General features: G+C 41.1%; 1 protein-coding gene across 5 annotated transcripts in view; it reads left to right on the forward strand.

Annotated features, from left to right (window-relative positions):
* CNOT1 (CCR4-NOT transcription complex subunit 1) overlaps positions 1-27,901 on the forward strand; it is a 58,156-nt gene that overhangs the window by 8,850 nt on the left and 21,405 nt on the right. For 2 of the 5 annotated variants that reach the window (XM_082770290.1, XM_082770291.1), the window contains exons 3-25: positions 1,066-1,173; positions 1,884-1,982; positions 2,506-2,574; positions 2,675-2,729; positions 3,155-3,358; positions 4,837-5,005; positions 7,022-7,148; positions 7,424-7,534; positions 9,165-9,335; positions 9,733-9,860; positions 10,805-11,045; positions 12,227-12,346; positions 13,186-13,308; positions 13,540-13,691; positions 18,234-18,384; positions 19,732-19,933; positions 20,316-20,462; positions 21,588-21,712; positions 22,412-22,698; positions 24,131-24,209; positions 25,416-25,646; positions 26,676-26,816; positions 27,567-27,746. In XM_082770290.1, coding sequence (XP_082626416.1) covers positions 1,066-1,173; positions 1,884-1,982; positions 2,506-2,574; positions 2,675-2,729; positions 3,155-3,358; positions 4,837-5,005; positions 7,022-7,148; positions 7,424-7,534; positions 9,165-9,335; positions 9,733-9,860; positions 10,805-11,045; positions 12,227-12,346; positions 13,186-13,308; positions 13,540-13,691; positions 18,234-18,384; positions 19,732-19,933; positions 20,316-20,462; positions 21,588-21,712; positions 22,412-22,698; positions 24,131-24,209; positions 25,416-25,646; positions 26,676-26,816; positions 27,567-27,746 — 3,420 coding nt within the window. The remainder of the gene's footprint in view (positions 1-1,065; positions 1,174-1,883; positions 1,983-2,505; positions 2,575-2,674; positions 2,730-3,154; positions 3,359-4,836; positions 5,006-7,021; positions 7,149-7,423; positions 7,535-9,164; positions 9,336-9,732; positions 9,861-10,804; positions 11,046-12,226; positions 12,347-13,185; positions 13,309-13,539; positions 13,692-18,233; positions 18,385-19,731; positions 19,934-20,315; positions 20,463-21,587; positions 21,713-22,411; positions 22,699-24,130; positions 24,210-25,415; positions 25,647-26,675; positions 26,817-27,566; positions 27,747-27,901) is intronic. The other 3 variants (XM_082770293.1, XM_082770294.1, XM_082770292.1) reach the window with 2 other exon arrangements.

The raw sequence follows: 27,901 nt of genomic DNA on the forward strand, positions 1-27,901 counted from the left end.
TTGCTGACAGGTGGAGGTGGGGTTTGGTATTAGCTGCTGTCATTTGGACAAATCAAGCAAGTTGCTGGTGATGAAGTGACTGGAACCTGCTGCCACTCTAGGTTCTTCTGAAAACAAGTGGTGCTGTGCAGTTAGGTGAGGCTTGAAGGAATGCAGGCTGAAACAGGCCAAAACAACCTGGAGCTGCTTCAGGCAGCAAGCTGATGAGCTGAGCTGTACCCAGGAGTTAAGCTGAAGGCAAATCGTAGGGCACGCTAACAGAAATGGAGTGGTGTTACGAAGATCTAATAATGAGTAAGAGATGTTGAAACTAACACATGTGAATCACCTGTTTAGACTGAGCTACGGAATTTGGCTGAATGAGCTCAAAGGACAGGGGAAACGTCGTGTGCTGAGTGCCTGCGGCCCAGAAATGTGATTTTAAAGTTTGTTAATGAGCAAATGGGAAATTTTATTTTTATATGGCAGGGAACACTGTATAGTATTTCATTTTTGTCTAAAAAGGGCCTGGAGTAGTAGTGGCAGTCAGTCGTGACCAGGAGACAAGGTAGAGGCTGTCTGCAAGCTGAAGGAAGGTGCCCTACAGTGGCCTGTCTGGGAGAAATACCCAATAATAGGTGTAGCACACAGATGCAGGCTGTCTCAGGGCTCTATTCTTGCACACTGAGGCACAGAAGAGGTAGGAAAAAATATGGGGGAAAGCAGGACCATGGCACTGTGTGGATTCCGGGCTGCTTTAGTGGCAGAGAAGCTTAAAATCACCCTCTAGTGACTTGAAAACCCCCTCTCTTAATGGTTGTTTGCAAACCCTACCTGTGAAATGCACGGCTTCTCTCAAAGTGACTTGTGTCTAGATTCTTTCCCTATCTTTTTATGCTTTTCATTTGCAAATAGGTTTAATAACTTGTTTTCTAGGTTATTAATTAAAAGGGAAACGTTCTCAATTCTGTTGAAACTCCACATGTATTAAGCACTCAGAGCACTGCTCTGTCCACAGTGCTGGTCCCAGATCATGCTGTGTGATGACTGTTTGTTACCAAGTTGTTTTTGGATGCTTTTTTCCAGATTGTGAACAGGCACGGTCCCGAGGCAGACAGGCATTTACTACGCTGCCTATTCTCGCACGTGGATTTCAGTGGCGATGGTAAAAGCAGTGGCAAAGATTTCCATCAGGTAAAGTTTGCGCTGAGGCAGCTGCTTGTTAGTGTTGCTTGTTATCAAATCCTGTTGCAGATTTTTCTATTAAGCACAAAGGGAGGTTGAAGATGGTAGCTTCAAGCAAAATACTATTATGTCATTTGGCTTTTCAATTGGAAGCAAATGTTGGCAGTCCTCTAGTCTGAGGGCAAAAATTGTTGATATCTGACTCTTAAAATACCTTCATCTGGAAAAGCAGCTCAAGTACAATTTTTCTTCTTACCACATACAGTGCTCTACTTCAAAAGCCTGTATTTGTCTCTTCAGAACTTTGTCCCAGTCCACTAACTGGTTTGTCTAGTACTGGCTAGTGTTTTTCATCCTTAAGCAATGTTGGCACAGACTTTTTAGCACACAAGTAAGAACCAAATATTCTTAGATCCTCTATTGCGTGTGTGTGAAATGAATTGCAGAAAACGAAATGTTGTGTGTTTGCAAATCAGTTTTCTTTGCCATTTTATGCAAATGTTTGGTCGCTTTCTTAATCTTAGAGGGAAAACCAAACAAAACCTGAAGTAAACTTGACTGAAAGGAAATTAGTTAAATGAGTGCTGATGAGAATTTAGGCACTTGCAAGGCTTAAAGGTTTCTTATATTTAATGATACTGCATTTAGTGAAAAGCAGCAGCTTTATTGTCTTGTTCTGTGTTGAAACGATATGAATGTTCAAATTTTGTTTGTTCCAGACTCAATTTCTGATCCAGGAGTGTGCGTCGCTGATTACGAAACCAAACTTTATCTCGACGCTGTCCTACGCCATTGACAATCCCTTGCACTATCAGAAGGTCTGTGTGCTTGTTGAAAAGGATCCTCCTGTTTTTCCCTCGTGTTTTTCCTATTGTTTTTTTTTTATGGCTAAGCTCAGTTTTGTTAAAATCTTCAAAAATTGAGCTTGGTGGAAGTTCTGTTTTGTTAAACTGAGCTAGTTACTCGGTCACTCAGAATAAAACTAATTTTAAAAGCTTAATCTAATGTTAGTTCCTGATGGCTTGTTTCTGGCAGACGGTACCAAAATAAATGATCAGTGCTCGCATGTTTCTTTCAGTATGAAAGCCATGATGGGGGTTTAATGCTGAAATAGATTAATAGAGGGATATGTGGAATAAACTTTTAGTCTAGACGTATCCAAAAATAGCTCTAGAGATGCTTAGTTTACCAATACAGGCTTTGTGTTAACCTACAGTAGAGCAGTTAATGAAATTGAAGACCTTTAAATGAGCTGTAGTTTTCCTGCTGCATGACAAATGAGACTAATCATGGAGACTAATCATGTAATCAGCTCTATTTAACTCTTCTTACCTATTTCAGAGTCTAAAGCCTTCACCCCATTTATTTGCCCAATTGAGTAAAGTCATCAAATTAAGTAAAGTTCAAGAGGTAGGTGTACATTTTATTTCCAAAATATTTCAGTGTTTTATGACTGAGCTTGTTGGAAAGGATGAAGTCCCCTTACTGTGATGGTTGTTTTTCTTTGTAGGTGATATTCGGTCTCGCTTTACTGAACTCTTTCAGCTCAGATCTACGAGGTTTTGGTAAGTGAAGCTTCCAAGCTATTGCAGCAAAAGCGCCTTTTTTCTTTGTAAGTGATGGACTTTCGAGGTGGATAGGTGTTTGCATGCATCACCTTGCAATCAGGAGAGCTACTGAAGTCTAACAGCATTTCGAGAGAGTCAATAGGTAGCTTGGTCATCTTGTCTTATATGAAGGTGGGGGTCCCTTCCATCAGTGATGTGCTAGATGATGAATCAAGTTCAGATACTGTGATATCTTTCAGCTTTTTAGCTGTCCACTAATACTGAGCTCAGGGCTATGGATTGTGAGGTTTCTATTTAAGTTGGAACTCTTGCAGCTTGTGGCAAACAAACTCTGGGTAAGAGAATGGTACTTAAACTAAAATGTGTCTTCATCTGGAAAAGAAATTTCAAGTTTTGACTTTAATCTCTTTTGTGTTCAAAAGCTGCCCAGTTCATCAAACAGAAACTCCCGGATCTTTTGCGCTCTTACATTGACGCGGACGTCAGTGGAAATCAAGAAGGTGGCTTCCAAGATATTGCAATAGAGGTCCTGCACCTTCTCCTCTCCCATCTCCTTTTTGGGCAGAAGGGAGCGTTTGGGGTGGGACAGGAACAAATTGACGCTTTCCTCAAAACATTACGTAGAGGTAAGTGTGGTGTTTTTCTGGAGCCTGACTAACTGCAGATTCTGAGATGGGCTTTTGTAACTTGCCGTCAGTGCAGATTGCTGAAAGGGGGGGGTGAGGTTGAGCTCACTAAATCTTCACAACAAAACTGGAAGAAAAATACTGTTGTTTTTGCATATTTCTCTTTCGGTGAGCAGTAGCATGAGACAACCTCAAGGCTTTTTTTTTTTTTTTTTTAAAAAAAAAAAAAGTGTTTTGATAAATAAGCAAAGTAAACGAAGGGAATATGCTAGTGTGTTTGCTTGTGTGGGATGGCACAGCTTCACCTGAAGTAACACCTGTGCTGGGTCTGTCTGGGATGGAGTTAATTTTCCCTGCAGCAGCCCATACAGTGTAGTAGAAAAAACTTGAGCTCCTTACATGGTAAGGAACATGCATTAAAGTCCACATATTTGAATGGGTAAGTTGTGTTGTTTATATTAGGTGCAGATCTATGAGGAAATATTAGCAGAGCAAAGGAAGTGGTTTTGAATAAAAATAGTTAACTTCCTGGAATCTACCATGGTCCCTGTGTGGTGGCGGGGGATGCTGTCAGTGGGCTATGAACTGGTAGCCTCTTCCTTTCCACAACAAGACTGTTTGCTGTAAACCCTTCAAAATGAGCAGGACTTGGGCTCAGAAGCTAACTGCATTTAACACAACACACTGCTTGGTTCTGCCCAGGCCTGGAGGACGTCACCCTTTGTGCAAAAGCAGAATGTTTCTTCTGTTTAGGTGTAACTTCTTAGGTCGTGCTTTCTTTAATGCTGATTAGTGGTTAGTTTCTGTTATTCCTCTCATTTTGCTTTGGGAAATTGGGAATTCTTCTCTGAATGGCCCCAAAGGGTATGGAGGCATTACACATCATCTTAAAGATAATGCTGCATAAGGAAGGCCTGCCCATGAGTTGTCTTCACTCTGCTGCATTCCACTGCGAGTAAAACTCCTACCCACACCTCTGATTTTCTCAGGACTGTGTCTCCCTTAAACCTTGCTTCCCTGAAAGGAAGAAAGGAGTATTCTCTCCTTCCATCCCCAAATTTCACACTTGGATTGCTGGACATCTTAGGCTGAGCACTCAGTAGCAGCTCCTTTGTTTCCTAATACTTCTTGATTTGGAGGAGAGCCTTGCTTTACTGCTGTATTATTTCCTGCTCTGCTTTTTTTTTGGATAACTGCTGTTAGTGGCAATCTAGTTGTAAACTTACCACTGCAGCTGCTAGCCTTTTTTGGCAGCTGCAGTGTGAACCTGTATTAAGGTGTAGCCTATTTTACATTCTTGTTCTCTAGGAATATTTAAGTGCCAGTAGAGAATTGGTAGATGGGATGGAGGAAGGCTCTGAGTGCCTTCCAGGTACCTGCAGCAGCAGGGAAGTTCTAGTAGAGCGCTCAAGTTATTTTGAATGGTCACTTGCATGTAACTGGTGTTGTGGGTTTGTTTTTGTTCCTCTTGCCCTCAGATTTTCCCCAGGAGCGTTGTCCTGTGGTGCTTGCACCACTTCTATACCCTGAAAAACGGGACATTCTAATGGACAGGATCCTGCCTGATTCTGGAGGGATAGCCAAAACAATGATGGAGAGTTCTCTGGCAGACTTCATGCAAGAAGTTGGCTATGGCTTTTGTACAAGGTTTGTAGGAAAACCCAATTTCTTACGTGGAATCGATCATCTTGGGTGGTGGTGGTTTTCTTTCTCTTCCTTGAGACAAAAGGTAAAGAAAAAGAACACTTTAAGTACTAAAATAACTAGAAGTATTATGAGGTTATCTGCTTTTATTCCTGTTTTGTGTCTTGCTTCTAGCATGCATAGCGTATCTGTTGAAATTGTGTATGATTTTGTCATGGTAAGAAATGTTAGCTAAAGGTATTCACCTTCCTTGGGAAGGATTTGACCAGCATTCTTTTTTATAAAAACAGGAAAGTCAGATAGGCATAAATTCAAACTAAACCCTACTAGACCTGAAGGAGAACTGTTCTTGTGACAGACTCCTGTTAGTTCACTGTCCACATGAAACAGAGAAGAACCGAAGATGGTAATCTCTCTTTGAAGAGAGCTGACCAACAGCAGCTTTCTGTTTGTGTTAGATTGTGATGGGTGTGGTACACTTCATAATAGTGATTATTTGAAGCTGTAGGGTATAATTACGGTAATGAATTGCTGGTGATGAAGCAGAGTATCCGGACATCATCTTCAGTCTGTGCCTGCTTAGGCTTATTTTGGTAAAAACACAGCTGCCTTAAACTTCCCCTGAATTTGTGTGTATATTTGTAGAAATACTTCACCCACATCCTCACGACAGTATTCCATGCTCTTGCTATCTGCCCCTACTCTGAAATGTTTTATATGCAGCTCTAACAGCACTTGCTTGTGCTGCATGAATTGGGCTGTCATTTACAAAGCTGTGGGGACTTGCTGGGAGCGGCATGAACAGTGCTACACAGCTTTGAACCTAATGCAAATTATTGAACCTATTACATGGGTTGTGTGCATGTGTGAATTGGAATTGTTACCAGAAAAGTAGAAGCAGCTAGACCTAAGCTAGACTTCTAGTGAAGAGTTAATTAGGATATATTAAAAGCTTTCATACTGTGCATCTGTTACCTTTTCAAAAACTGAATTGGATTTATTCATGCAGTTTTTAGGGATCAATGAGAGTTCTCTGATACCTAGCTAGCAGGAGACTGCAAACGTGTGGCCAGTTTTGACTTAGGTTCAGCCCTCAGTTTGAACCTAACATTTCTTAAGGGAAGATTCACTTCAGAAGCATAAGCTAGGAGAAATAAATGGTTTTGTGTTCTGAGAGACTTTGGACCATGCTGAGGAGGTGATAAGATCTCAAAGATAGTATTAACTAAGCTTCTGTTGATGTGGTGGAATACAAACAGGACATAAATGTGTTCAAGGTATTGAAAATGAATTCGTTAGCATGTGCCTGCAAATAAAACATACTTGATCTGTGCTGAAGCTGTGTAGGTATTAACTGCTGGCCTCTTTAAGTGTTAAAGTGAAACAAATATTGCAAAAAAAAAGTTGAGTTTTAAATTTATTTTTTTTAGAAAAATAAGTGTTTAAGCCTCTGGTAATTGTTTGCTCTCTTGGTTCCTTGAATGTTTTTGCTACTGACCTCTGATCAGAAACACCGTGGCTTGTATCAGGTTGAGCTGCGTATTTTCAGTTTACCTTGTCAAACTGGTGATGTGCATTGCTGAAATGTGTCGTTGGAGCCTTTGTTTCACTTTCAGCTAGCAGAAAACTTCAGTCTTTGAAGCTCTGTGTCATAGATAAATACTTAGAAGTGCTTTTAACAGCAAACACTGCTAAACCTACCCTGTGTTTTTACTTTGACAAGGCATAGGCTGTCAAATGTGTCTCACTGACTTAAGTCTGCCTAGCTTTGAATTAAATACACAGCACTGTATGCTTCGTGGAAATAATTGCATGGACTTTCTGCCTAAGTTGTCTTGTTGCTTACCTTAGAATTTGTTGGAGCATTTGACTGATACAACTGTGAAGCCCAGTAAATTGTCATATTTTACCATTTGTGATTAGTTTCTCCCAACGGTCTGTGCTTTAGTTCTTATGGCTTTTTGTGCCACAGTGAAACCTGCTTTAGTACTAAGGTCTGTCTGTTCTGTTGCATCTTAGTGTTGAAGAATGTCGCAACATAATCATGCAGTTTGGTGTCCGGGAAGTCACGGCTGCCCAGGTTGCCAGGGTTTTGGGGATGATGGCTCGAACTCATTCAGGGTTGACAGATGGTATTCCATTACAAGTGAGTGGTCTGGGCGGGGCGGGGGGAGAGGGAATGTGTTTTTTTTAAAACTGAAAATTAAGACTTGCTTTTATTATTCAACATTTATCCTTTTGTTCTCTCATAAATGTCTTGTAATACAGTTTTGAGTGAGGGATTCTTAGAACTGTGTAACTGGTGTCGTTACCAGGCTGAACCTCTGTTTCTCATTGTAGTGCAGAGAGTTCTAGTGGTTAGTGGTTTCTGAGACTTGGTGTTTTTCAGCTGGTATTTGACTGGGTGTATTTTATTTGCAGTCTATTTCGGCTCCTGGCAGTGGGATTTGGAGTGATGGGAAGGATAAAAGTGATGGAGCACAAGCCCATACCTGGAATGTGGAGGTCTTAATTGATGTTCTTAAAGAGTTGGTAAGTTCTGTGAGCACCTTGGCCTTGAACGCAAAACATCTGAAAGAAGGATGTGGCCCAGTGTGAATACAAAGTGTTTTTTTAAAAGCTCCTAGCAGCCTGAATGCCTTTGAAACTCATGAATACAATTGTGCTGCTGTGCTTAAATGCTGTCTTTTTCCCTTTGAACAAGAGTATTTTGAGGAATTGTGAGAACTAAAAACTACCTGAATGGCTAAGTGGGTGCAACCTGCAATTCATTCCACACTGCTTGCTTCCACGTGCTCCAGCATGTGTTGTCTGAGGGGTTTTATGTTTGAAGAATTTATTTTCAACAGCGGAAAGAGTCTGTACGTCACGCACCTTATTTTGCAAAGGTTCTAACTGCAGGCATTAAAATGAACCAAAATATTTTTGTAGCTACTCATTCCAAACCTCTCCGTGCTTCTTGTGCATGATGATGTTTCAAAAATAGAAAAGCTTTTCCACTGCTTTATAAGCAGCAATTTTCATAATTAACACAGTGAAACATGAATACCATTTCCTTTGCCTACCGTGTATTGGGTGAGTTTTCTGTGTGGTCCCTCTAATCTACAAAGGAGCTGCTGTTACGTTTTTTTTCCAAATCATTTTCAAAAAATATAGCTAGACTTTCCTACATGATGTAGCAGTATCTGAGTCCCATTGTGCTGTATAGATGACAGGTTTTGCGTGCTAATGTAGGTGTACTATTTTTATTCCTAGAGAGCTCTGTACTGCGTCTACCTTCTGTTTCCTTTAAGGAAACAGCTCTATATTTTTTTCATTCTATGGAAGCATACACATAGCGTGTAAGCTACAGCTACAGTTATTAGCACAAACAGTGTGAGTTCTCCTGTATGTTCATTCTGTTATCAATGAAGTATTGTCTGTTCTTCAGGCACTTCATGCTTTTGTCTAACTTTCCAGTTGTGTAAGCATGCCCGAGCCCTTTCTTACACATCTGACGTGGTCCACGTTTACTCTGTGTTACATCAGCTTGTCAGGAAATTGATACTGACTGCACAGTGAGCAGTCAGTATCTATCTTTTTGTATGTGGTGCTCACCTATCTTTGGAAAGAGAGGTCTGTTCTGTAATTGCCATAGTTCCCTCCAAACCCCCTCATCCTGAAGGTTTTATGCTATTGCTGAAAATCTAATAGGTGCTTGCAAGCACTTGCACTGTAAATCCTTCAAATGGAAAACAAGTTGTGCTTGGCAGCTGGTCAGATCCTTCTGTTTCTTGTTGGAGGGCATATGGAAGCCTACAAAAGGAATCAGTTAGTATGCTAAGAAAGGAACTGTGCTGGGTGGATTTTTGGGTGTTTGTTGGTTTTGGTTTGTTTTTGTTTTTTGTTTTTTAAAGACTTGTTAAAGAGATGTTTAGAAAGATGAACAGCTACTGGCTGTGGTGCTGGGGGAGGTGAGATTCGCAGGCTGGTTTCAAGCAGTAACTTGCATTGAGTTCTCAAAACTATCTAAGTTGTGTTTTTTAAATCAAATTCCCTTCAACTAAAAGTTGGGTGGATGTTAAGCTGAGCAAAATACTGACGAAGTGGGGGTTCTTACAAGAAAGTACCAAAGATTGTAATGCTAAAGGCTAACTGGTCCCTTGTTTTTTTCTGGATGCAGAATCCTAGCCTGGACTTCAAAGTAGTAACCTATGAATTGGACCACCCAGGATTTCAGATTCGTGACAGCAAGGGCCTGCATATTGTGGTGTTTGGCATCCAGAGAGGCTTGGGCATGGAGGTTTTTCCAGTTAATGCCATATACAGACCTTGGAAACATGCAGAGGGCCAGGTAGGTTTACCAGTGTTTTGTCTGTGTCTGTACAAAACTTAAGAAGTTCTTGAATTTCACAAATGGCAGCTGTGGATTGGTAATGTGCATTTCCAGACAAGCCATGGTTGAGAACATGGTTGCATGGTTACACAAAGGCTAGAGCTCTGCAGAGCACTACTGTGCAGGCAGGTGCCCTGGGCACACGCTTATTTATCATGCTCAGGAACCGTGGGAAGAGTAGTTCTTCTGCTCTACTGAAGCTCAGTCTGGTGTAAAACATGCTTATAGTCAATCTTGGCTCATTTCTACTGCCTCGTTGGTTTGTGTTGCTCTCAGAAATGTCCCTGGATGTAGTGGAAAGGAACCTGTAATTTCAAAGACCTAAACTAACTATTTTTGATATCTCTTACACCAGCTCTCCTTCATTCAACATTCCCTCATAAACCCTGACATCTTCTGTTTTGCTGACTACGCTTGTCATACTGTTGCCACAGACATCCTGAAAGCACCACCAGAGGATGACAATCGAGAAATTGCTACATGGTAAACCTGCTCTCCCCAAACTGCTTTTCTTACCTAGATTTAGAGTAAGACAACTTACCTGCTCAAATGTGACTTTACCTTCATGCAACATGATATGTCTGTAGCTCTGTGTACATTACAGTTGATCGGCTGTCAGTATTTTTCAGTGTTTGCTGGAAGTTTTCACGTTAGAACTTCCTGTGTACTTCCATAATATCTGAAAATGTTTTGCTAGTTGTTGCTTTTAATGGAGTCTTCTGCTTGTCTGGAGAATTTCTGCCAGTGTATTTTGGTGAATCCAAATATATGGGGGGAGGGAGAGGGATAGAGGAGATAATTTAAATCTTTTTCCAGGATGACGTTAGAGAAACGTGTTCCACTTACATGAAATAAGTCCTGGGATTTAAATAATAAATGTATAGAGCTATTGCTCAGTTATTGCACAAAGCTGAGTAATATGACTCCTTGAGCTGACAATTACAGCTTCTTTTAATATAGCTTGTAGCTGATTTCAATGCAGATATTTGTTTCTATTCCCGTTGTACAACCTGATTCAAGGAATTAAGGATAGGAAAGATGGTCAAAGTGGGAGAAGGTAGCAATGTCTGTATCTCTTAAATAGACAACAGCAAAATATCTTCTTCAGATTTCACAGGTGTGTACTGTCAGGTTTATAAAAAGTTTTTCTCCCTCTTCCTTAAAAGAACAATAAGAGCTCTTAAGCTATTAAATTGGTTTGATTTTGTTTCTGTCTTTTAAAAAATAAAAGTTACTTCTCATAGGTAAGAATATTTCTGTAGGCTTAACTGGATTTGACAGGAGCTGCAGTTTCAGGCTGCTTGCAGCAGGTGTTACTTTATGTAGTCTTGCAGTTGATGCTACAAAATGTTTGAATCCAGGATCCTGTAAGCAAACTACTTGTAACTTTGAGGGGGGCTTGTCTGTTTGTTTTTTCCTTTCGTTAGGAAGAGCCTGGATTTGATCGAATCTCTGTTGCGATTGGCAGAAGTGGGACAGTACGAGCAGGTTAAGCAGCTCTTCAGTTTTCCTATCAAGCATTGCCCGGATATGTTGGTATTGGCCTTATTGCAGATCAACACTTCCTGGCATACCTTGCGCCATGAACTCATCTCCACGCTCATGCCGATTTTCCTTGGCAACCATCCCAACTCGGCCATCATTTTGCACTATGCATGGCATGGACAGGTGAGTGTTTTCACTGGCATTTAACCTTTGCTTAAAATGTAAAGTTTGAGGGAGGGACAGAAAGCCAAAGGGGGAGAGACAGCCTGGCACATTTAAAACATAGAAACTTTAAGCAGTAAGAGAGGAAATGGTTCAAAATAAGATACCCTCTGTCTTCTAGCAAAGTGCATTGGAGACTGTTCTAGGTATAAAGAAACTGCATGTAACATAATTTGTAGTGAGAGTGTAGTTTTCTGAAAATTTAGGACTGGCTGCTGTCCTTCTTCAAAGACAACTTCCATGCTGAGAGAAGGCAACTATGCATATAAACCCTATGTTTTTAATGGGCAAATAAATAGTTTTTTTTTATAATTTGCCTTTCATCATGGCTCTCATCACTGTGCCCACTGGTAGTTAAGTAAATACAAGTCATAGGAAGAAGCTTAAGGCGGAGGAAGCCTCTAGGGTGGGAGGGGAATCTGCATGAGAAAATATATTGCCCTTTCAGGTACAGTGGAGTTGATGATACAAAGCTTGACCTCAGGGGTTCTTGGTCCATATTCATTGCAAAGTCATGGTTGTTCACTAGCTGAAGTGCTACGGATGTTATGTTTTCTTGGTATAAATCTTTAAACTGCAGAATGGGTATGGGATAGAAGTGATGTGTTCTTTGCATAAGGTCTTGAAATGGCAGAATATGCAATTTTTTCAGCAGGCTAGGCTCCAAAATAAAGTACAGAGTGATAGCTGTCATGTGACAGGGTGCTGCTCTACAGTTTGGGGATGTTTGACTTCCTCAGATGTGGGAACTGAAAGCAAAACCCTTGCTGCCAGCAGAAATTTACTCGAATTGCACTTTGATTGCTCATGTGTGAGCAAAAAGCTAGATGCTGGTTTTGCAATGTCAGGCTGTGACATGGCAGCTCTGGCTTCAGGCAGCACAGCAGGCAGAACGTTCTGTGATTCACATATTCCAAAAGCTATTTCTCTGTAACTGAGAGGAATGTTCATCGTTCCTTTAGTTGAACTCCTGGATAGTTTTATTTATCACATGCTAAGAGTCCAACTAAGAAACTAAGCTCTAAACTGAAGAGTAAATGTTTGTGTGTTAGGCCTTAGAGGTAAGATATCCTACTAAATGTTCAAATAGTTGATCCTTTTCCTAGAGGCATGAAGTACAATCCTAATTTAATTCTTCTTAGGGTCAGTCTCCTTCGATTCGTCAGCTTATCATGCATGCAATGGCAGAATGGTACATGAGAGGGGAGCAGTATGACCAGGCAAAATTGTCACGTATTCTTGATGTGGCGCAAGACTTGAAGGTGAGTTTTGCAAAGCACCATTATTATTTTCTGTCTGGTGTCTTATGCAGACTTGCTCATCTTGTAACAAAGGCTAAGCTTAGCTTGGATGTGACTAATTTAGTAAGGATTACTAAGAAGCAGTGTAATGGAACTGCTTGCTATATGCATGTACTGTAAATCCAGGAAGAGCTTCAACTGTTTCAACCTTGAATACCATTGAAATGGGAATGTAGACAATATCCTTCAGACATTTGTTTGAAGGAGGCACCACTGAGGTTGATGGAATGGGGGTTTCTTGAGAATACTGCTATTTTTCAATCGTTTACACGTTCACAAAAGAGATTGGAAGCTACATCTGACTTCTTAAAGGCCTTTATCACTTTTGAAGTTAGATGCAAAATAATTGGGTGTCCCAAAGTGCAAGAGCTTCAAATTAGTTTTGTTATATCAGTTCCTGTGTTCAAGGATGAACGCTGATCAGATGCATTCAGAGTGGCTCTGAAGTGGTTAAGGTCTGTTGGCAGGGAGACACTGGGTTATTCTGACTAATTCTGTTGCAAAATTGTCTTGGTAGTTCTTGGCCACTTACTGGTAGATTTTCATACAGAGGAATTTAAAACCATAAGCACAAGGTCTCTTCAAGAAGCCCGCGCAATGCTTTCAGATGAGAGCTCTTCCTTCTTATTTGTGCCACGAGCAAACTGTGAAGCTGATAGTAGCAGTCTTTTTGTTGATTAAGAAAGCACAGCAGGCTGTGATAGGGAGGCTTCTTTATTAAAAACTATATGGGGATTAGGAAGGAGAAGGGGGTATCCTTGTGTCTTCACCAGTAGTCTTCTGATTTTTTTTTCCTTTAGGCCTTGTCAATGCTGCTAAATGGTACTCCATTTGCCTTTGTTATTGACCTTGCTGCACTTGCCTCTCGACGGGAATACCTCAAACTTGACAAATGGCTCACAGATAAAATTCGGGAACATGGGGTAAAGCAGGATTTTTCTTTTTATTTCTGCATTCTATCGGTGACTAGCTTAAGTCACTTTGATAATCTTATAAGAAGCTTTAAGGTTGTGGAAAGTGTCCATGGTCTGATAGTTCAACGTTTTCACTGAACTATAATAGCTTAGCGTGATTCTTCCCATGGTACAATTGCCAAGTTTGAAATAATGGCTTGGATGTGGTTTGGGAGATTAAGCTGACTTGTTTTTCCTCAGGAGCCCTTCATCCAGGCCTGCATGACTTTCTTAAAGAGAAGATGTCCGTCTATCTTGGGTGGCCTTGCTCCGGAAAAAGATCAACCCAAAAGTGCTCAGCTTCCTCCAGAGACCTTGGCGACTATGTTGGCGTGTCTGCAAGCTTGTGCTGGGTAAGGGCAACGTTGCTTAAGCCTGAATGTCATCTGCTTGAAGCCTGCTTGCTGGCCTCATACTGCACGTGTTCACGGCTGGTTTGGAGTTTCCTAGGGGTTGCTGAGAGTTATAAGAGGCAGGGCTGTGACTTGGACAAAAAGGAATGTCCAAAAGTCATAACTACAGAATGGGGCAGCATCATGGGAAACAATGATTTTATAAAGGGTTTTTTGATCATGTTAGGCAAATATGTGGTTGCTGCCCTAGCAGAGAGGGCTAATGCGCTCCTTATGCGTAGAAGAGAGGTGGAGATTGTAATGCAATTGAGACTGAAACTAGACACGTAACTTTGCTTGTTTTTACTTGAAATACCAACTGTCTCAAAGTAGTCAAAGGATGGGAAAATAGCTAAGGTCTTCCGCAGATGAATTTGTTTAGCTAAAATCCTGGAGGAAATAGTGTGGGTCCTAGAGACCTGCCCTCTGCGAGAGGGAGAGGCAGGTTACAGAAAGACTAAAGCGAGCCAAAAGTGGACAAATCAATTTGAAATAATGTTTTAAGTAAAAATGACTAAATGTTGCAAAATATTGTTGCTTGTTAATGCTGTCAGATCAAGGTGGTATTTGACTGCAGCAATGTTTTGGAGTTCCCTCGGCTTAACACAGTGTGACACATGAGCCAGAGGGTCTGGAAGCTGGAGAGGGGGCTGGTTTTGGTGCTAAATTTTGACACCTAAGGAGTCTGGCATACCCAAGCGCATGGTAGCTGGTCTAAGGATTATGTTGTTATGCAGTGATGTCTTGACAGATAGAGGAAACAGATGTAGAAGTGTCAGATGATTTTGAGCTCGCGTAAACAACAAGGAAACAAACACCAACATTGTGATTGCTGCCTGAACTGCAAGGGAATTTCAGGCATCTTTGTAAGATTTTTAGGAGAAAAGGTTCTCCTAAACAAAATTAAATTTCAAGTCCTATTTCTGAATTGTTGCTGTCTAGTCCATCTTCTGGACTGAAAAAATGCCTGTTACTCCACGTACATCATCTCCTGGGACTACAAACTGGACTGAAATTCCAGTATTTTGCGTGTTGCCATGTCCAGATTTTAGAGATGTAATAGTTAATTGTAGACTTGACTTGCATCTAATGTCACTGTGTTCTGAATCTTAATGTGTTACCAAGTTTTATTTATTCAGTTAATCCAAAAGCTAGCAGTTCTCCACTGGCACAGTTCTCTCAGCTTCTGGTTTCTTTTTATAGCCGCTTGTATTCCCATTTATGCAGGAATGTGACCTACTTGCAGTCATTTTCCATGAGTTATTCTCTTTAAGCCTTAAAGAGAAAACGCTTAATTTCTTTTGGGAAGCACTCACTTGGATTAGTTTACATTTCAGTCACAAATGGAAGCAGGCATTGGAAAGACCGGGAGACTAAAATCATAGTAACATTAAATATGTCTGGGAGGGTGCTTCTGCTTCACCACCTGAAGTTTGCTCCTGGGGGCAGTTGATTTAGGAGTCATTTCCTTCAGTTAAGCTGTAGGTGGGACACTTTTTAGCCCCTGGGACCCGTTATTTGTGTTGATGCAGTTTGTGTAGTGCTGCTGTGGCACATAACAGTGAGCCTTCAGAAAGAAATAAGCATTCTTGTTATTACTTAGTGTTTTTCAAATGAAGCCAGGGTGGTTTTGGCACCGCAAGCTGCCTTACTGACCGAGGGTGTGATTTGGTAACCAACTGCTTATGAAAAGTCCTCCCCCCAGGGATTTGCAGCGAGGTGAGTGGCAGCAGGACCTGCCCATGCCCAGCACAGTTGGTTTGGCAGCACTGGTGGTTCCTCCTCAGTCCCAGCCTCAGGACAGGGTGATGCTTCTGGCCGCCTGTGCCTAAAGGAATGAAGAAGCATCCTCCCTGCTTGTGCATCAATACATCTGTAAAGAGATGAGTGGTGGTAGGAATGGGCTGAGGTAGAAAATAGGAGTGCTAGTGGTGCTCCTGGCTTGTATGGGTAAAGCAGAAAGAAATCAGAAACAGTAAAGAAATCAAAGAAATTGAGAGCAGTTTTCTTTTTGTATAAATGGAAAAAAAAAAATGCAAGAGATGCGAAGTTGCTCCATCGGCAAGCTGGAGCTTTCCTCTAGGCTGACACTTCTGTTCTCCTCAAGCTGGCCAACTGTGGTCCCTGACTCTCCTCATTACTCATCTTTCAAAATTGTCTTTTCCACAATTTTCCCCCAGTTCTCTTCCTGGAATGGCTCTGAGATTGGCTGACTGAGTATATTTTTACATAGAATTGAAAAAATGTGAACTTTTGCTTTAAGATCTAGTTGGATAAAGAAGCATGCCCCCCCGTTTACTACTTCACATCGTTTGCCTCAGATGCAGCTTTTGTGAAAACCTGCAGCTCAGTACTATTTAAAAAAATACTGTGGTATGTATCTTGACATACAGCAACGTCTCGACATAAAAATGTTCATCTTTAATCTGTCTAAATGGCAGGACAAAAAGCAAGTTGTTTGCTCCAAAGCATGAATGACCTAACTGGTCACCATAAGCATCAAATTGAGGATTCTAAAGCTGTGTTATGCATCGTGGGCTGCCCCATGATCAGTAACCTCTAGCTGCAGCAGGTTGGGATCTGTCTTAAAGCACGCTGTGGTATTTGAGTGTCTGCTTTCCTTCCTGCTAGTTGGTCTCAAGCACATTATGGGGATTTGTGGTTCTGGGGAATTGGGTTGGAGGTAAATATGTGCCGTAAACTCTGAGCCTCCCTCATGCCGTGCCTCAGAGTTGTGTCTTCAGGTCTGGTTGCACCTTCTTGAAACAGAAATTCCTTCTGTTTCCCTGTGTGGCCAGGCTGTTTCACAGGCCATATCTTAAATGACAGAGGGGAAGAAATATCTTGCTGGGCATTTATAGCAGATGTATGGCTTGTGAAGAGGAAACAACTATAAATAAATGCAGGTTTTGTGTAAGGAAGCCTCTCAGTATTCTTTAGATTCAGAAATGGTCATGCAAATATACACCTTTGTTTCCAAAGGACTTTTAAAGACTCCCCCCAGATGATTAAAATGAAGTCTTTTGTCGATGGTACTTTACTGCTTTCGCAGCTTGATTAGAAAACTTTTGGTTTGTTCACATTCGAGCCAAGGAGAAATGCAAAGTGTTTCCTTAGCTGAGCTTACTTTGAAGGTGAGTTTCTGATCTCTTTTTGAAACCCACCCTCCCAGGCAGCTTGCTTTTCAGTCTCTTGACACTGGTAAGAGGATATAAAACATTTGGAGGAGCCAGCTTGTGGAGCAGTTGATAAAATGCACGTTGACCTGCCTGGAAAGATGCCTGCCCATGGTAGCTCCCCAGCTTCTCCAGCCTGTCCCAGGACAGCTTTTTCCCACACTGTGTGGTGGAGCACTGGCTTGGGAGAACAAGCTGAAGCCCTTAACCCTGTGCAGCCTGTAACGGGATGGCTGCCAAAGCTGAGGGCTACTCTGCACTTGCTTTTCCTGCCCTAGTTGCTGGGATGGTTCTGCTTCCTTTTCCTCCTCATCCTGACATCTGTGCAGTGAAAAGCTTGTGAAAATTCAGTGAGAACGAGGAATCTCCAGATGAGTTTAGCACAGTTGTGCCGTTACAGGAAGGAATTTGCTGCTTTAGTTGTACTCAGCAAAAAGGTAGAGCTTAAGAAAGGTGTAAATAGTTGGCTGTGTTTTCCACGAGTGAAATGTTAGTGTTGCATGGGTACGTTTGTGGTTTTAGGTACAGCAGCAGCAGAGCTGGCTTTCCATCCCCTTAGGAAGCCTGGCAGCCAGACACGGAGTTGTTCAGAAAGGTGTTGGCTTCCCTCAGTCGTGCAGTGCCTTCAGGCCTAAGTCTGTTTTGCTGGGTTTTGGGTCAACTTGTTTGAAAAGCAGAGATTTGTTGCCTCTGGTTAAATGCTTATTGATGGTCCGATGAAGCGTGTCTGTCAGTTTACAGACAGATGAATTTTAGTGGAACTGGGGGGGATATTTAACTCCCATCGTTTGTGTGTGTTTCTGTAGTGCAAGCTTCTTAGTCCTGTCATATTTCTCTTCTGGAGAGACTGTCTAACGATCCTCCAAGTGGGAACAATCCTGAACGTTGAAGTCTGGGAGCAGGGAGGAGCCTTGAGGAGCTGATTTGACCAAGGGATTATAGCAGAAGCTGTTGTGTGTTTGAATTCATGAGGCTGAGCTGCGTATAGCCTGTACCAAACAGCAGGCAAAGAGCGTTGCAGACAGTCTGTACTGCACACATCCCAGCTTTCTCTGAGTCATTATTTGCTGGAATAACAGTATTTGGAGTTACTAAAAATGGGGGAATATGCTATCAGAGAATTGTTATAGTTGCAGTTTTTCTTCTATATAAAATAGAGCTCATCCCAAGTGAAATGGCTGTAACGCAATTGTTGCGAGTGTGGTTTCTGCTGGGATTGTTTTGCAGCTTCAGTTTGTGAAATGTGGCCCCGTTTCCTGAAGGAAAGCAATCAGGGGCGTGAGTTTGGTGAACGCTGATGCCTCACTGTCCTCCTCCTCTGCTCTAGGAGCGTTTCTCAGGAGCTGTCAGAGACGATACTCACCATGGTGGCGAACTGCAGCAGCGTCATGAACAAGGCTAGGCAGCCGCCACCCGGAGTCATGCCAAAGGGACGCCCACCCAGTGCGAGCAGCTTGGATGCCATCTCTCCTGTACAGGTAGTAGATAAATCACAGCACGCTGTGGGTTTAGAAACATTGGTTCACATTAGTTCTGCTGCACTATTTGAGCTCTTTCAGCAGGACTACGTAAAACATCATCTGGCTCCCTTAGGTTTTTTTTATGCTTGCATGTTTAGATAACTTCTCCTGTAGCAGATTAATGCCTGAGGGTTGTAGTTCAGAACTGTCTCTCACATCACGGATGTCTGTAAGAAATAAAGGAAGTATAGCAGGATGGGAGCACTGAAGAGTGATAGAGGTTTGGTTTATTTTAAAATAGCTGAGAGTTTCTTTAAAGTGCTAAAAATTTCGAAGACTTTTGAGAATTAAGCACTGCCTTTGAACCTGATGTGTCTTGTTTGTAGCTTCACGGGCCAAGCAACAGTGCTAGAGCGTAAGGACTTGTTATAACTGGGGCTCTTCAGCTCTCAACTGAACTGCTCTTTTAAAAACAAGGTACATTTAAGTTACTCCCTGCCACTCATCATCCCTTCCTCCTCTGGGAGCAACACATTGCAGACAGATTTTGCTTCTAGCAACTACATTCACTGGCAGATTTTAAAATAGTGAAAACTTATTCACACGAATCAGTGGCAATTCAGCATTGAAGAATGTCTGAAGCATCAGTAGATTATGTAAACTCGATACAGAGAGCAGTATCCATGTGAATTGTTACTTTATTGAAGTTGCTCATCAAATGTACCAAATATCCTGGCAACCTGCTGCGTATAACTGATGTGAAGAAGTAGGGCAGCAGATGTGAGTCTGAATCCATGCCATCTTTTGGATAGATAACAGTTTTCTGCAGTTCCTGGACAGGAGCTCTTAATTTATTGCTATGTCTGCTGGTACTGTGCCTTCCCTCCTACTCATCACCCAGATCTTAATGGCTTTTATTGGTGGCTGTGTTCTCAGGTGTTTAGCTATGAAAAGTGGACAGTCTGGGATCCTTCAGACAGTTAAATATTCTGTTAGCCTGATTAAGTCTTGGTGAGCTCTCAAACCGCAGAGCTTAAACTGCTCTAGCACAAAAATCTACACACTGCTTTTTGTGTTTACTGTTGTGTTATACTTAATTAGAAACTAGGGAACAATCAGCCTTTCTGTAAAACCTTTGACAGAGTAGGATTTTATGGGATTGTAAAGGAATAAGTGAAATAGCATTCTATAGACAAACAGCCTTTTTGGGGTAATCTGGATGACTTCAGAATTTAAAGTGACCGTGCAGAAAAACTCTTTTCAGGATGTTTTAATATGTAAGCTGTCTTCATACAAAACCTGCAAAGAGTGAGCTTGGTTGCGGTCTGTGTCTGTCTGTGTATAATCTTCCCTTTTTTCATTCAGATCGACTCGCTTGCGGGCATGGCATCTCTTAGTTTAGGTGGCTCAGCTGCTCCTCATACCCAGAGCATGCAAGGCTTCCCTCCGAACTTGGGCTCTGCGTTCAGTACTCCTCAGTCACCAGCAAAAGCGTTTCCCCCTCTTTCCACCCAAAACCAGACAACAGGTTTCAGTGGCATTGGAGGACTCTCTTCACAACTTCCAGGTACTGCTGTCTGTGGGGTGTGTTTTGTAAGACCGTTGTCAGTGCTGTGGCTGGAAATACTGGACAGGCAGCAGTGTTGTGTGGGAGGGAGTCGTGCAGCCCTTGCTCCTTAGGTCACTGCTGAAACAGCATTTTGAAATGTTGCAACTGCAGTAGATATAAAATTTGAGAGTCAAGAGTTTTGTTTTTGATGGATTTTAGATGCATCGTTTTAGGTTGGGACAGAGATAAGGAATTGCTTGAGGAGAAAACTGTTTGATACTGGATAGTTTGGAGGCTGCATGGCTCTGAACATTTCTTGGAAACAGCAAGGTGCTGAAAGTGATACATGCGTACGAGGAAGGGTGCAGCTGAGATGACCGATGCCTTGTTTGCTTTTCAGTAGGTGGTCTTACTACGGGTAGCCTGACTGGTATAGGAACTGGAGCCCTGGGCCTCCCTGCAGTGAACAATGACCCATTCGTGCAAAGGAAGCTGAGCACATCTGGACTGAACCAGCCTACATTCCAGCAGAGTAAGATGAAACCTTGTAAGTGGTAGTGTTGTCTGTGACTGTGAAGTGTGACTGTGGTCTGCAGTTAATCTGCATTTCCTTTGGGGGTGGTGTGGACCTGGAGGTGACAAATAGTAGAAACGTGGCTCTTGTACTGATGGGCTGGAAAAGGTGCTTCTGAACTTCTATACTAGCAGCTTGCCAAGTAGCTGGGAGGGGATTTAAGAAGAAAAAAAAAAGATACCAGAGTAAATATAAATGTCAAGGAATTGCATGAACAGTCTCTTTCTATGTCCTTTTTTTGTTGTGCTGTGTTTTGAACAAAAGTGTTACCCTGCTTTTTGGAGAGTTACATATTTATTGTAAGAGGGTGTTCTTTGTTTTGTTTGTAACAAAGTTCATCAAAACTACCTGGGTAAGGTCCTGTTGTAGGAGACCTGTGAATTGGGCAACACCACTGGAAAGAAATAAGACTAACAGGTTGATGGGAATATGATTGTTTTTTTCTTTTTTCTTTAAAGAATGATTTGGTCCTTAAAACTGAGTCATTATCCTTAGCGTATTTATATCTCTAAGTTCACAGTGAAATGTTGAAGCAAACAAATGTTCTCTTTAGGAAGTCTAGCCATATGCTAAATCTTCCCCCTTGCTGGTGTTACATACCTTTGTTGTCTTTGATAGCTGCTCCATAAAAGTTGCAGATGTCCATAGATGTACAGTGAAGGCAGCTTTAGTGACCATTGTTTTTTCTTTTTGGGCTTGAGCGTTCAGTATAAACTTGCTTGAAGCTCACTGGCTGGCCTGAAAGTCTGTGTGAAAGTTTGTCTGCATGTTAGTGTTGTGTAGCATGCTTTATTCTAGTCTGTTTTACATTCATTTGGTTTAGGTATCAGTTGAGGCTAGCTTGGGTTGCAGTGGGTTCTGGGAGTACAATAGTATGAGGCTAATTCCATCTTCAGGATTCAGTTCTTTTGCAAAAGTGTCTTGAAAACAAATTTTTGAATAAGATCTCCTGTCAGCTAGAAAGGTTAAGTAATTGTTTTTTATGAGAACTAGCAGGCTTTGTATAGATTTGTGGAAGAGTTGAAAAGGACTAGATGAAATCCTGACCCTTTGGAGTTGAAGGTAATGCCTGTCCCTTTTTTTTTTTTTTTTTAACAGCTGACTTATCTCAGGTGTGGCCAGAGGCTAACCAGCACTTTAGCAAAGAAATAGATGATGAGGCAAACAGCTACTTCCAGCGTATTTATAACCATCCACCACATCCGACCATGTCTGTAGATGAGGTAAGTTCCGTTCTGTAGCAGTTGCATCACCTGTCTAGAGACCTATATAGTTGGTGAACTTCCTCATTACATCTAACTTTTCCATCCTGTGCACTGAATTTTTTAGCCGTCTAACTTTCCTAAAATGATGCAAGTCTCACAGGTGGCAAGACTTCAGTATGGAGTGGAAGCTTGGATATTCAGAATAAGTGCTTAAGTTATGCTTACGCTTTGGATGTATTTAAAGTATATAAAAATGACTGCAACTTCTAAATATATAAAAATGTCCTCAATTCTACATTATGATGACTTTCGTTGTAACCAAACCATGAGTATCGAAGCATATCAGTCTGATGTGCTTGCTCTCTGAAGTACTTCAGACTTAATTTAATGTATGTATGTGGTTATAAACTATAGGAAAAATGTAAATTAACGTTCAACATCTTCCAATTTTGAAGCAATGAGGTAGGAGGTAGCAAGAAATTTTATTTAAGGACAGTTACTTAAAATAAAGGAAACAAAGCTGAAGTGTAAAGATAAAGCTAATTGTAGTGATGTGGTGTCTACTGGCTAAAATGAGATTTATTTCGTGTTGAAACACTTACTTTGCAGTCTGATTTGTAGTGCAGTCTACCTTAGCTACTTGTGTTCTTAACCTGTAGATGCAGAAGGGCTGAAATAAAGCAAATCTGGTAGTAACAGTTTCCAATTTCTTTGCAGGTCTTGGAAATGCTGCAGAGGTTTAAGGACTCCAACATTAAACGGGAACGAGAAGTGTTTAACTGCATGCTGAGGAATTTGTTTGAGGAATACCGTTTCTTTCCCCAGTACCCAGATAAAGAGCTGCACATAACAGCCTGCCTCTTTGGTGGGATAATAGAGAAAGGACTGGTTACTTATATGGCATTGGGCCTGGCCCTGCGCTATGTTCTTGAAGCCTTACGAAAGCCTTTTGCATCCAAAATGTACTATTTTGGTATTGCTGCACTAGATAGATTTAAAAATAGGTGAGTGTTTTTTTGGTAATACTCCCAACAATTTGTGCAATGTCTTGTTAACCTTGAACCTGCACTAGTTATGCACTACAGGATTGCTTATATATATTAGAAATGTACATATATCAAGTTCAGGGTTACCTTTAATAAATGCTGAGCTGAAACAAAATGGTGATATGCTAGGAAAGGGGTGGCTAGGTTCTTTTGAAATCCAAGTATTAAATTCAGTATCTGTGTAAATATGGCACAAACTGAGATGCTGAAACTTAGTGGCCTCCCTTTATAAAAATAATTCAGGGATATGTTGAGTTGCCTGAAGTTGTCAGCTTGTTAGAAATGGAGTAGATATAAATATTCTTAACAGGTGCCCTCTGATAGTGCCATTTGCACTACTCATTAGTAAAAGGCTGGCTAGGAACTAAGCTTGGGTTTAAATTTGAATCTCCAGTATGACATCTGGATCGTCTGTTACTCAGAATGTTCTGCTTTAACTCTGTCTAAGATTATGAAGGGTATTACTCCAGTGCCCAAATCTTCCAGAAAGTCAATAGCTGTGGGTTGGTGACACACATAAAACTTTCTCACAAAAAAAAAAAAAAAAAAAAAAAAACTTTCTCAAATTCTTAATTGGAATGCATGCAGAGAAAGCTCCCAAGGCAGACTGTAGTTGTGGCAGGATTGTTACACGCTGGACAAAATGCACACCCATTTTTGGAGGAAGATACTTGAAATGTATTAAAAAGTTCCTTGGAATTATTTAATGACTAGAAATGTGTGGACTTGCAGCGTGGATTCAAAAGCAAGGAGCGTGTTACCTCTTGCCCTATGGTATTTTGTCTGCTCTAAAAGCTGCTGCTTGCAGCATTCAGAGCTGGATATTGTAGCTGCGGATTTAGCAACGATGAATAAAGGCATTGGAGGCTGACATACTTGAGGTTTAACCACCACCTTGCTCCTTCTCTTAAAAACCTCTTTAAGGGGGACCTGAAGATTTTGCTCTCACTGAGTAGTAATGGTGTAGCATTCAGAAGTAGAATTATAATAATCAGAGTGCCTAGGTGAAGCTTTCGTCTTTGATGTTAAGGGCACTCTCATTTGCTGTTCAAAACAGTGAGCCAGTCTACAAATCACTTAGCAATAATCTTATTGTGAAAGCTGAATATAAATGCAATTGTGTATTCAGTCAGAAGTATAGAGATTTAGGTTAAGCTGGATTGCTGTGAATTGACCTTGTGTTTTGCTCTTAAATGAATTCATTTCAAGGGCTTTTGTAACAAAAACTGCTTTGTAGAAAATGTTGTTTATAGCACAGCTGCTGTGAGCAGACCAGAACTAATTCTGATGCAGTATGGGAATGACATACCAGTGTTAAGTTTATATTGCTCTCTAGTATTGTTTCTGATCAGGGTTAACGCTGCTGACTAACGTGTATTATTTCTGACAGATTGAAGGACTATCCCCAGTATTGTCAGCACTTGGCTTCTATTAGTCACTTTATACAGTTCCCTCATCACTTACAGGAGGTGAGTGCTTCACGTTGGTGCACTGGCTTTCTGTGGTTTTGAAATCTTCTGAACAGATTTGCTGTTTTCCATTGGAGAAATGGTTTAAGCTGCCACAGTTTTAGGTAGTGCACGTGCAGAGAATCAAATGCCCTTTCTTGAAGTGTGAAGGTGGTTGTTCAATACCCTTCTGTTCCTGTAAACCTGCTGGGGTTGCTTGCAGTGAAATAGCTGCTTGAGTTTAACTGCATGATCAACCAGGACACATGGCCATGCACATAGATTTCAAAGTGCTTCCATGGAGTCACATTCCAGTCCCTTAAAGATTTGTGCTGTCTCTGGAAAATAGAGGGTATTCAGAGGTGTTTATACTTTCACACTCAGACCTGATAACAAAATCCAGATAAAGGCAAGAAAAACTTAATTCCTGCAGGTTTGATCAAAGTAATGGAAATACCCTGTAGTTCAGAGAGTAAAAGTAGTGTTGATCATGCGGTGTCTGGCTTTCATGGGTAGGAGAAATACAGGAAAAACTAATCCTAGTGGCAGAGTTTGGGAGCATAATCTGAATAAGAAAAAAACATTCAGCTTGGTCAGTGAGACTTCATCTACCCAAAGCTGTGAAGTTCAATAGCAGTCTCAGCTTCACTGGTGCATTTTGGATGGTGTCCCTGGGATGACTGTCTGATGTTACAAATACCTGGGTAAACACATTTAAGTGGAGAAAAAAGAAAATCTGCTGCAGAATTCCTTTACAGGTTTTAAAAATTGTGGTTTTTACTTATTCATTATGAACTTCAGACTACCATTTTTATGTAGTTGCAGGGATCCTTGGGGGGAGGACTTCTTCCTGGCTTTGTAGCACATTTTTGGATACACATTTTTTTATGCAGTCCCTCTGTTTTGGTCTGTTAACCCTGCAGGAATGGGATTTCCTGGGTAGTGCTCTGTAAAATGTTTTAGGATGTTGTGTCTCTTGACACTAGATAACTGCTCGCTGAGGTCAGGGGTAGAGCTTCTGGCCCTTCTCCAGAAAGAAGGGAAGTAAATGGTGATAAGACATGCCCTTTATAAAGGGGCTTGATGGTATTTTGCAGATTGCCTTAATGGCATTAGTGTTAAATGTTTGCTGACAATCTTTAATACTTTATACTGCTCGTGCTAAAACTTGTTCCTTATTTACACTGCTGTATGTGAATTCCTGTGTGTTTGTTTACCCTGTTGTAGTACATAGAATATGGACAGCAGTCTAGAGATCCTCCTGTGAAGATGCAGGGATCAATCACCACCCCTGGAAGTATTGCACTTGCCCAGGCTCAGGCCCAGGCCCAAGTTCCAGCAAAAGCTCCTATTGCTGGCCAAGTCAGCACTATAGTAACCACCTCAACCACCACCACTGTTGCAAAAACCATCACAATCACTCGACCAACTGGAGTCAGCTTCAAGAAAGATGTGCCGGTAAGCATTCTGTGACTTCAGAGCCCTCACAGGAGAGGTAACAGTTAAGTTGTTGATCTGGACTGAGTACATGGAGACAAAACCCCGTTAAATTTCTGTACTGCCAGTTTTCAAGCCGTAGTCCTGTTGCTCGATATTTTTTTTGTCTAAAACATATAACCTTTTCAGATATGACCCATGCTTTTGTATGGATGCATTGTAATCAGGAAACTGTGAAATTACTTTGGCATAGCAAGGTGGTTTTCTTGTGGCTTTAGTTAGCGAGACAGTTACAGAATTAATTTCTCTTAATGATGTGCCATAGGACTCCTGAAGCAGTTGCATTTACTATCCTGCCTAAGACTTGAGAAATGATGTCTGACCTAGCAGATTTAACTGGATTAGGTTTCTCAAATCTTAAGTCCCTAATGTAGATGTAACTCTTAACTACCTGTCAGAGTTAATGCGGGGCTGACAGATTGATGTATGGGTGCTTCCACAGCGTGGAGCATGTTTGATCCCGCATGTACGCTGAGGACACGTAGAGCTGTGACTGTAGGGTAACAGATGTACCAACAAGTCAAGTCTGTCTTGCTTGCTGGTGCTTCTCTTAAAAGAAGCTCCCTGAATTAGAGGTGGAAGTCAAAAAACAAAGGTCTCAGATAAAGCTGTGGGATTCCTCTCTGCTACTTTAGTATTGAAGTGCTCTTGGAGACTTAAAGTTGTACCAAGTACTGCTTGCTGCTGTACTGTCATGTTCTTCAGACTAACTCTGTGTGCAGACTGCTAGCATGATGGGTGCCGTTGGAATGGCACCTACCGTATATGAACAGAAGTGTTAGGGGTTGATTTTCATACAGCAGAGTTGTTTTGCTGAGTCTTGATCATCGTAGAGTAAAATTACTTCAGAATGCTGCTAAAAATGCATCAGAGGCAGTAGATACTATGTGAAAAAGCTCAATTCTTTTTCACTTGACAAAATGGAGTTAAACTGTCTTTTGATGTTACTTCTAGGTATTGTCTGTTCTTACCTTCTTGTTTTCCCTACAGCCTTCCATTAATACCACCAATATTGATACGCTGTTAGTAGCAACAGATCAAACTGAGAGAATTGTGGAACCTCCAGAAAATGTCCAGGAAAAAATCGCTTTCATCTTTAATAATCTGTCTCAGTCAAACATGACTCAGAAGGCAAGTATGGAAGAACACTAGTAAAAATAATTTTAATATATTTCTGGAATTCCATTCTAAAGTGGTAGGTGACGTTTCTCAAAAAATTCCAACTCATAAAATTTGGAAAAAAAAAAAAAAAAGGGAGGGGAGTCACTCATGGAAATAGTTCCATCACTTGTTGTTTGAACCTCTTTGAACATGCAATTTTTCAGGGAAAAGAGGGACAAGTGAAAGATTCTTAATCTTACTCAACTTGTACAAGTCACCTTGTTTTCCTATAGCCAGATATTTTTGCAGTAAAATACTAGTTTTGTTTTTTTTTTTTTTTTCAGGAAAGTACTTCTAGTAGACACAAGTTTGTTCAAACATTCATGTCATAAATGGGCAGGATACAATTTGATATTGCAGTTATGCTGCTAGGTTCTTGCATTTCAAGCTGGAATTTGGGGTAGCTTTCTGAACTTGTAGAAATTTGCAGTACTGCTGCCATATATGATATCTGTCTTATGGACAGACTGCCTTCACAAGAGCTACTGACAGCCCTAGATTTTGAAGTTACCTGCTATTAAGATGGGAAGTGGAGGGGAGAGAAACTATTGTGCCTCACTTACTTTATGATTAAGTCCTCACTGGTTGACCGGATCTTTGGGTAATGAAATACTGATTTCAGAGCTGTTTAAAAGAAAAAAAAACAACAGAGGACCCCATGAGTTTGTGGTCCTCTTCTCATATCTGTTGTGGTGTGCTTTTTCTCTCCTGTGGAGACAGGTTGAAGAACTGAAGGAGACAGTGAAAGAAGAGTTCATGCCTTGGGTATCGCAGTATCTCGTGATGAAAAGAGTCAGTATTGAGCCAAATTTTCACAGCTTATATTCAAACTTCCTTGACACTCTTAAGAATCCGGAGTTTAATAAAATGGTTCTGAATGAAACTTACAGAAACATCAAGGTGAGTAGTGCAAGATTTCTAATACCTTGGGTAGATTTCAAGACTTAGAGGTGTGCTGTTCTCCTTAGAACAGTAGTCTTATCTTCAGATGTGGAACATCTGTGCTTCAGCTAACAGGTTACCTTTGTAATTACTAGGGTAGTTCTGTTTTTGTT

The sequence above is a fragment of the Aythya marila genome (genome assembly GCF_965140915.1).
Source record: "Aythya marila genome assembly, chromosome: 12".
Lineage (NCBI taxonomy): Eukaryota > Metazoa > Chordata > Aves > Anseriformes > Anatidae > Aythya > Aythya marila.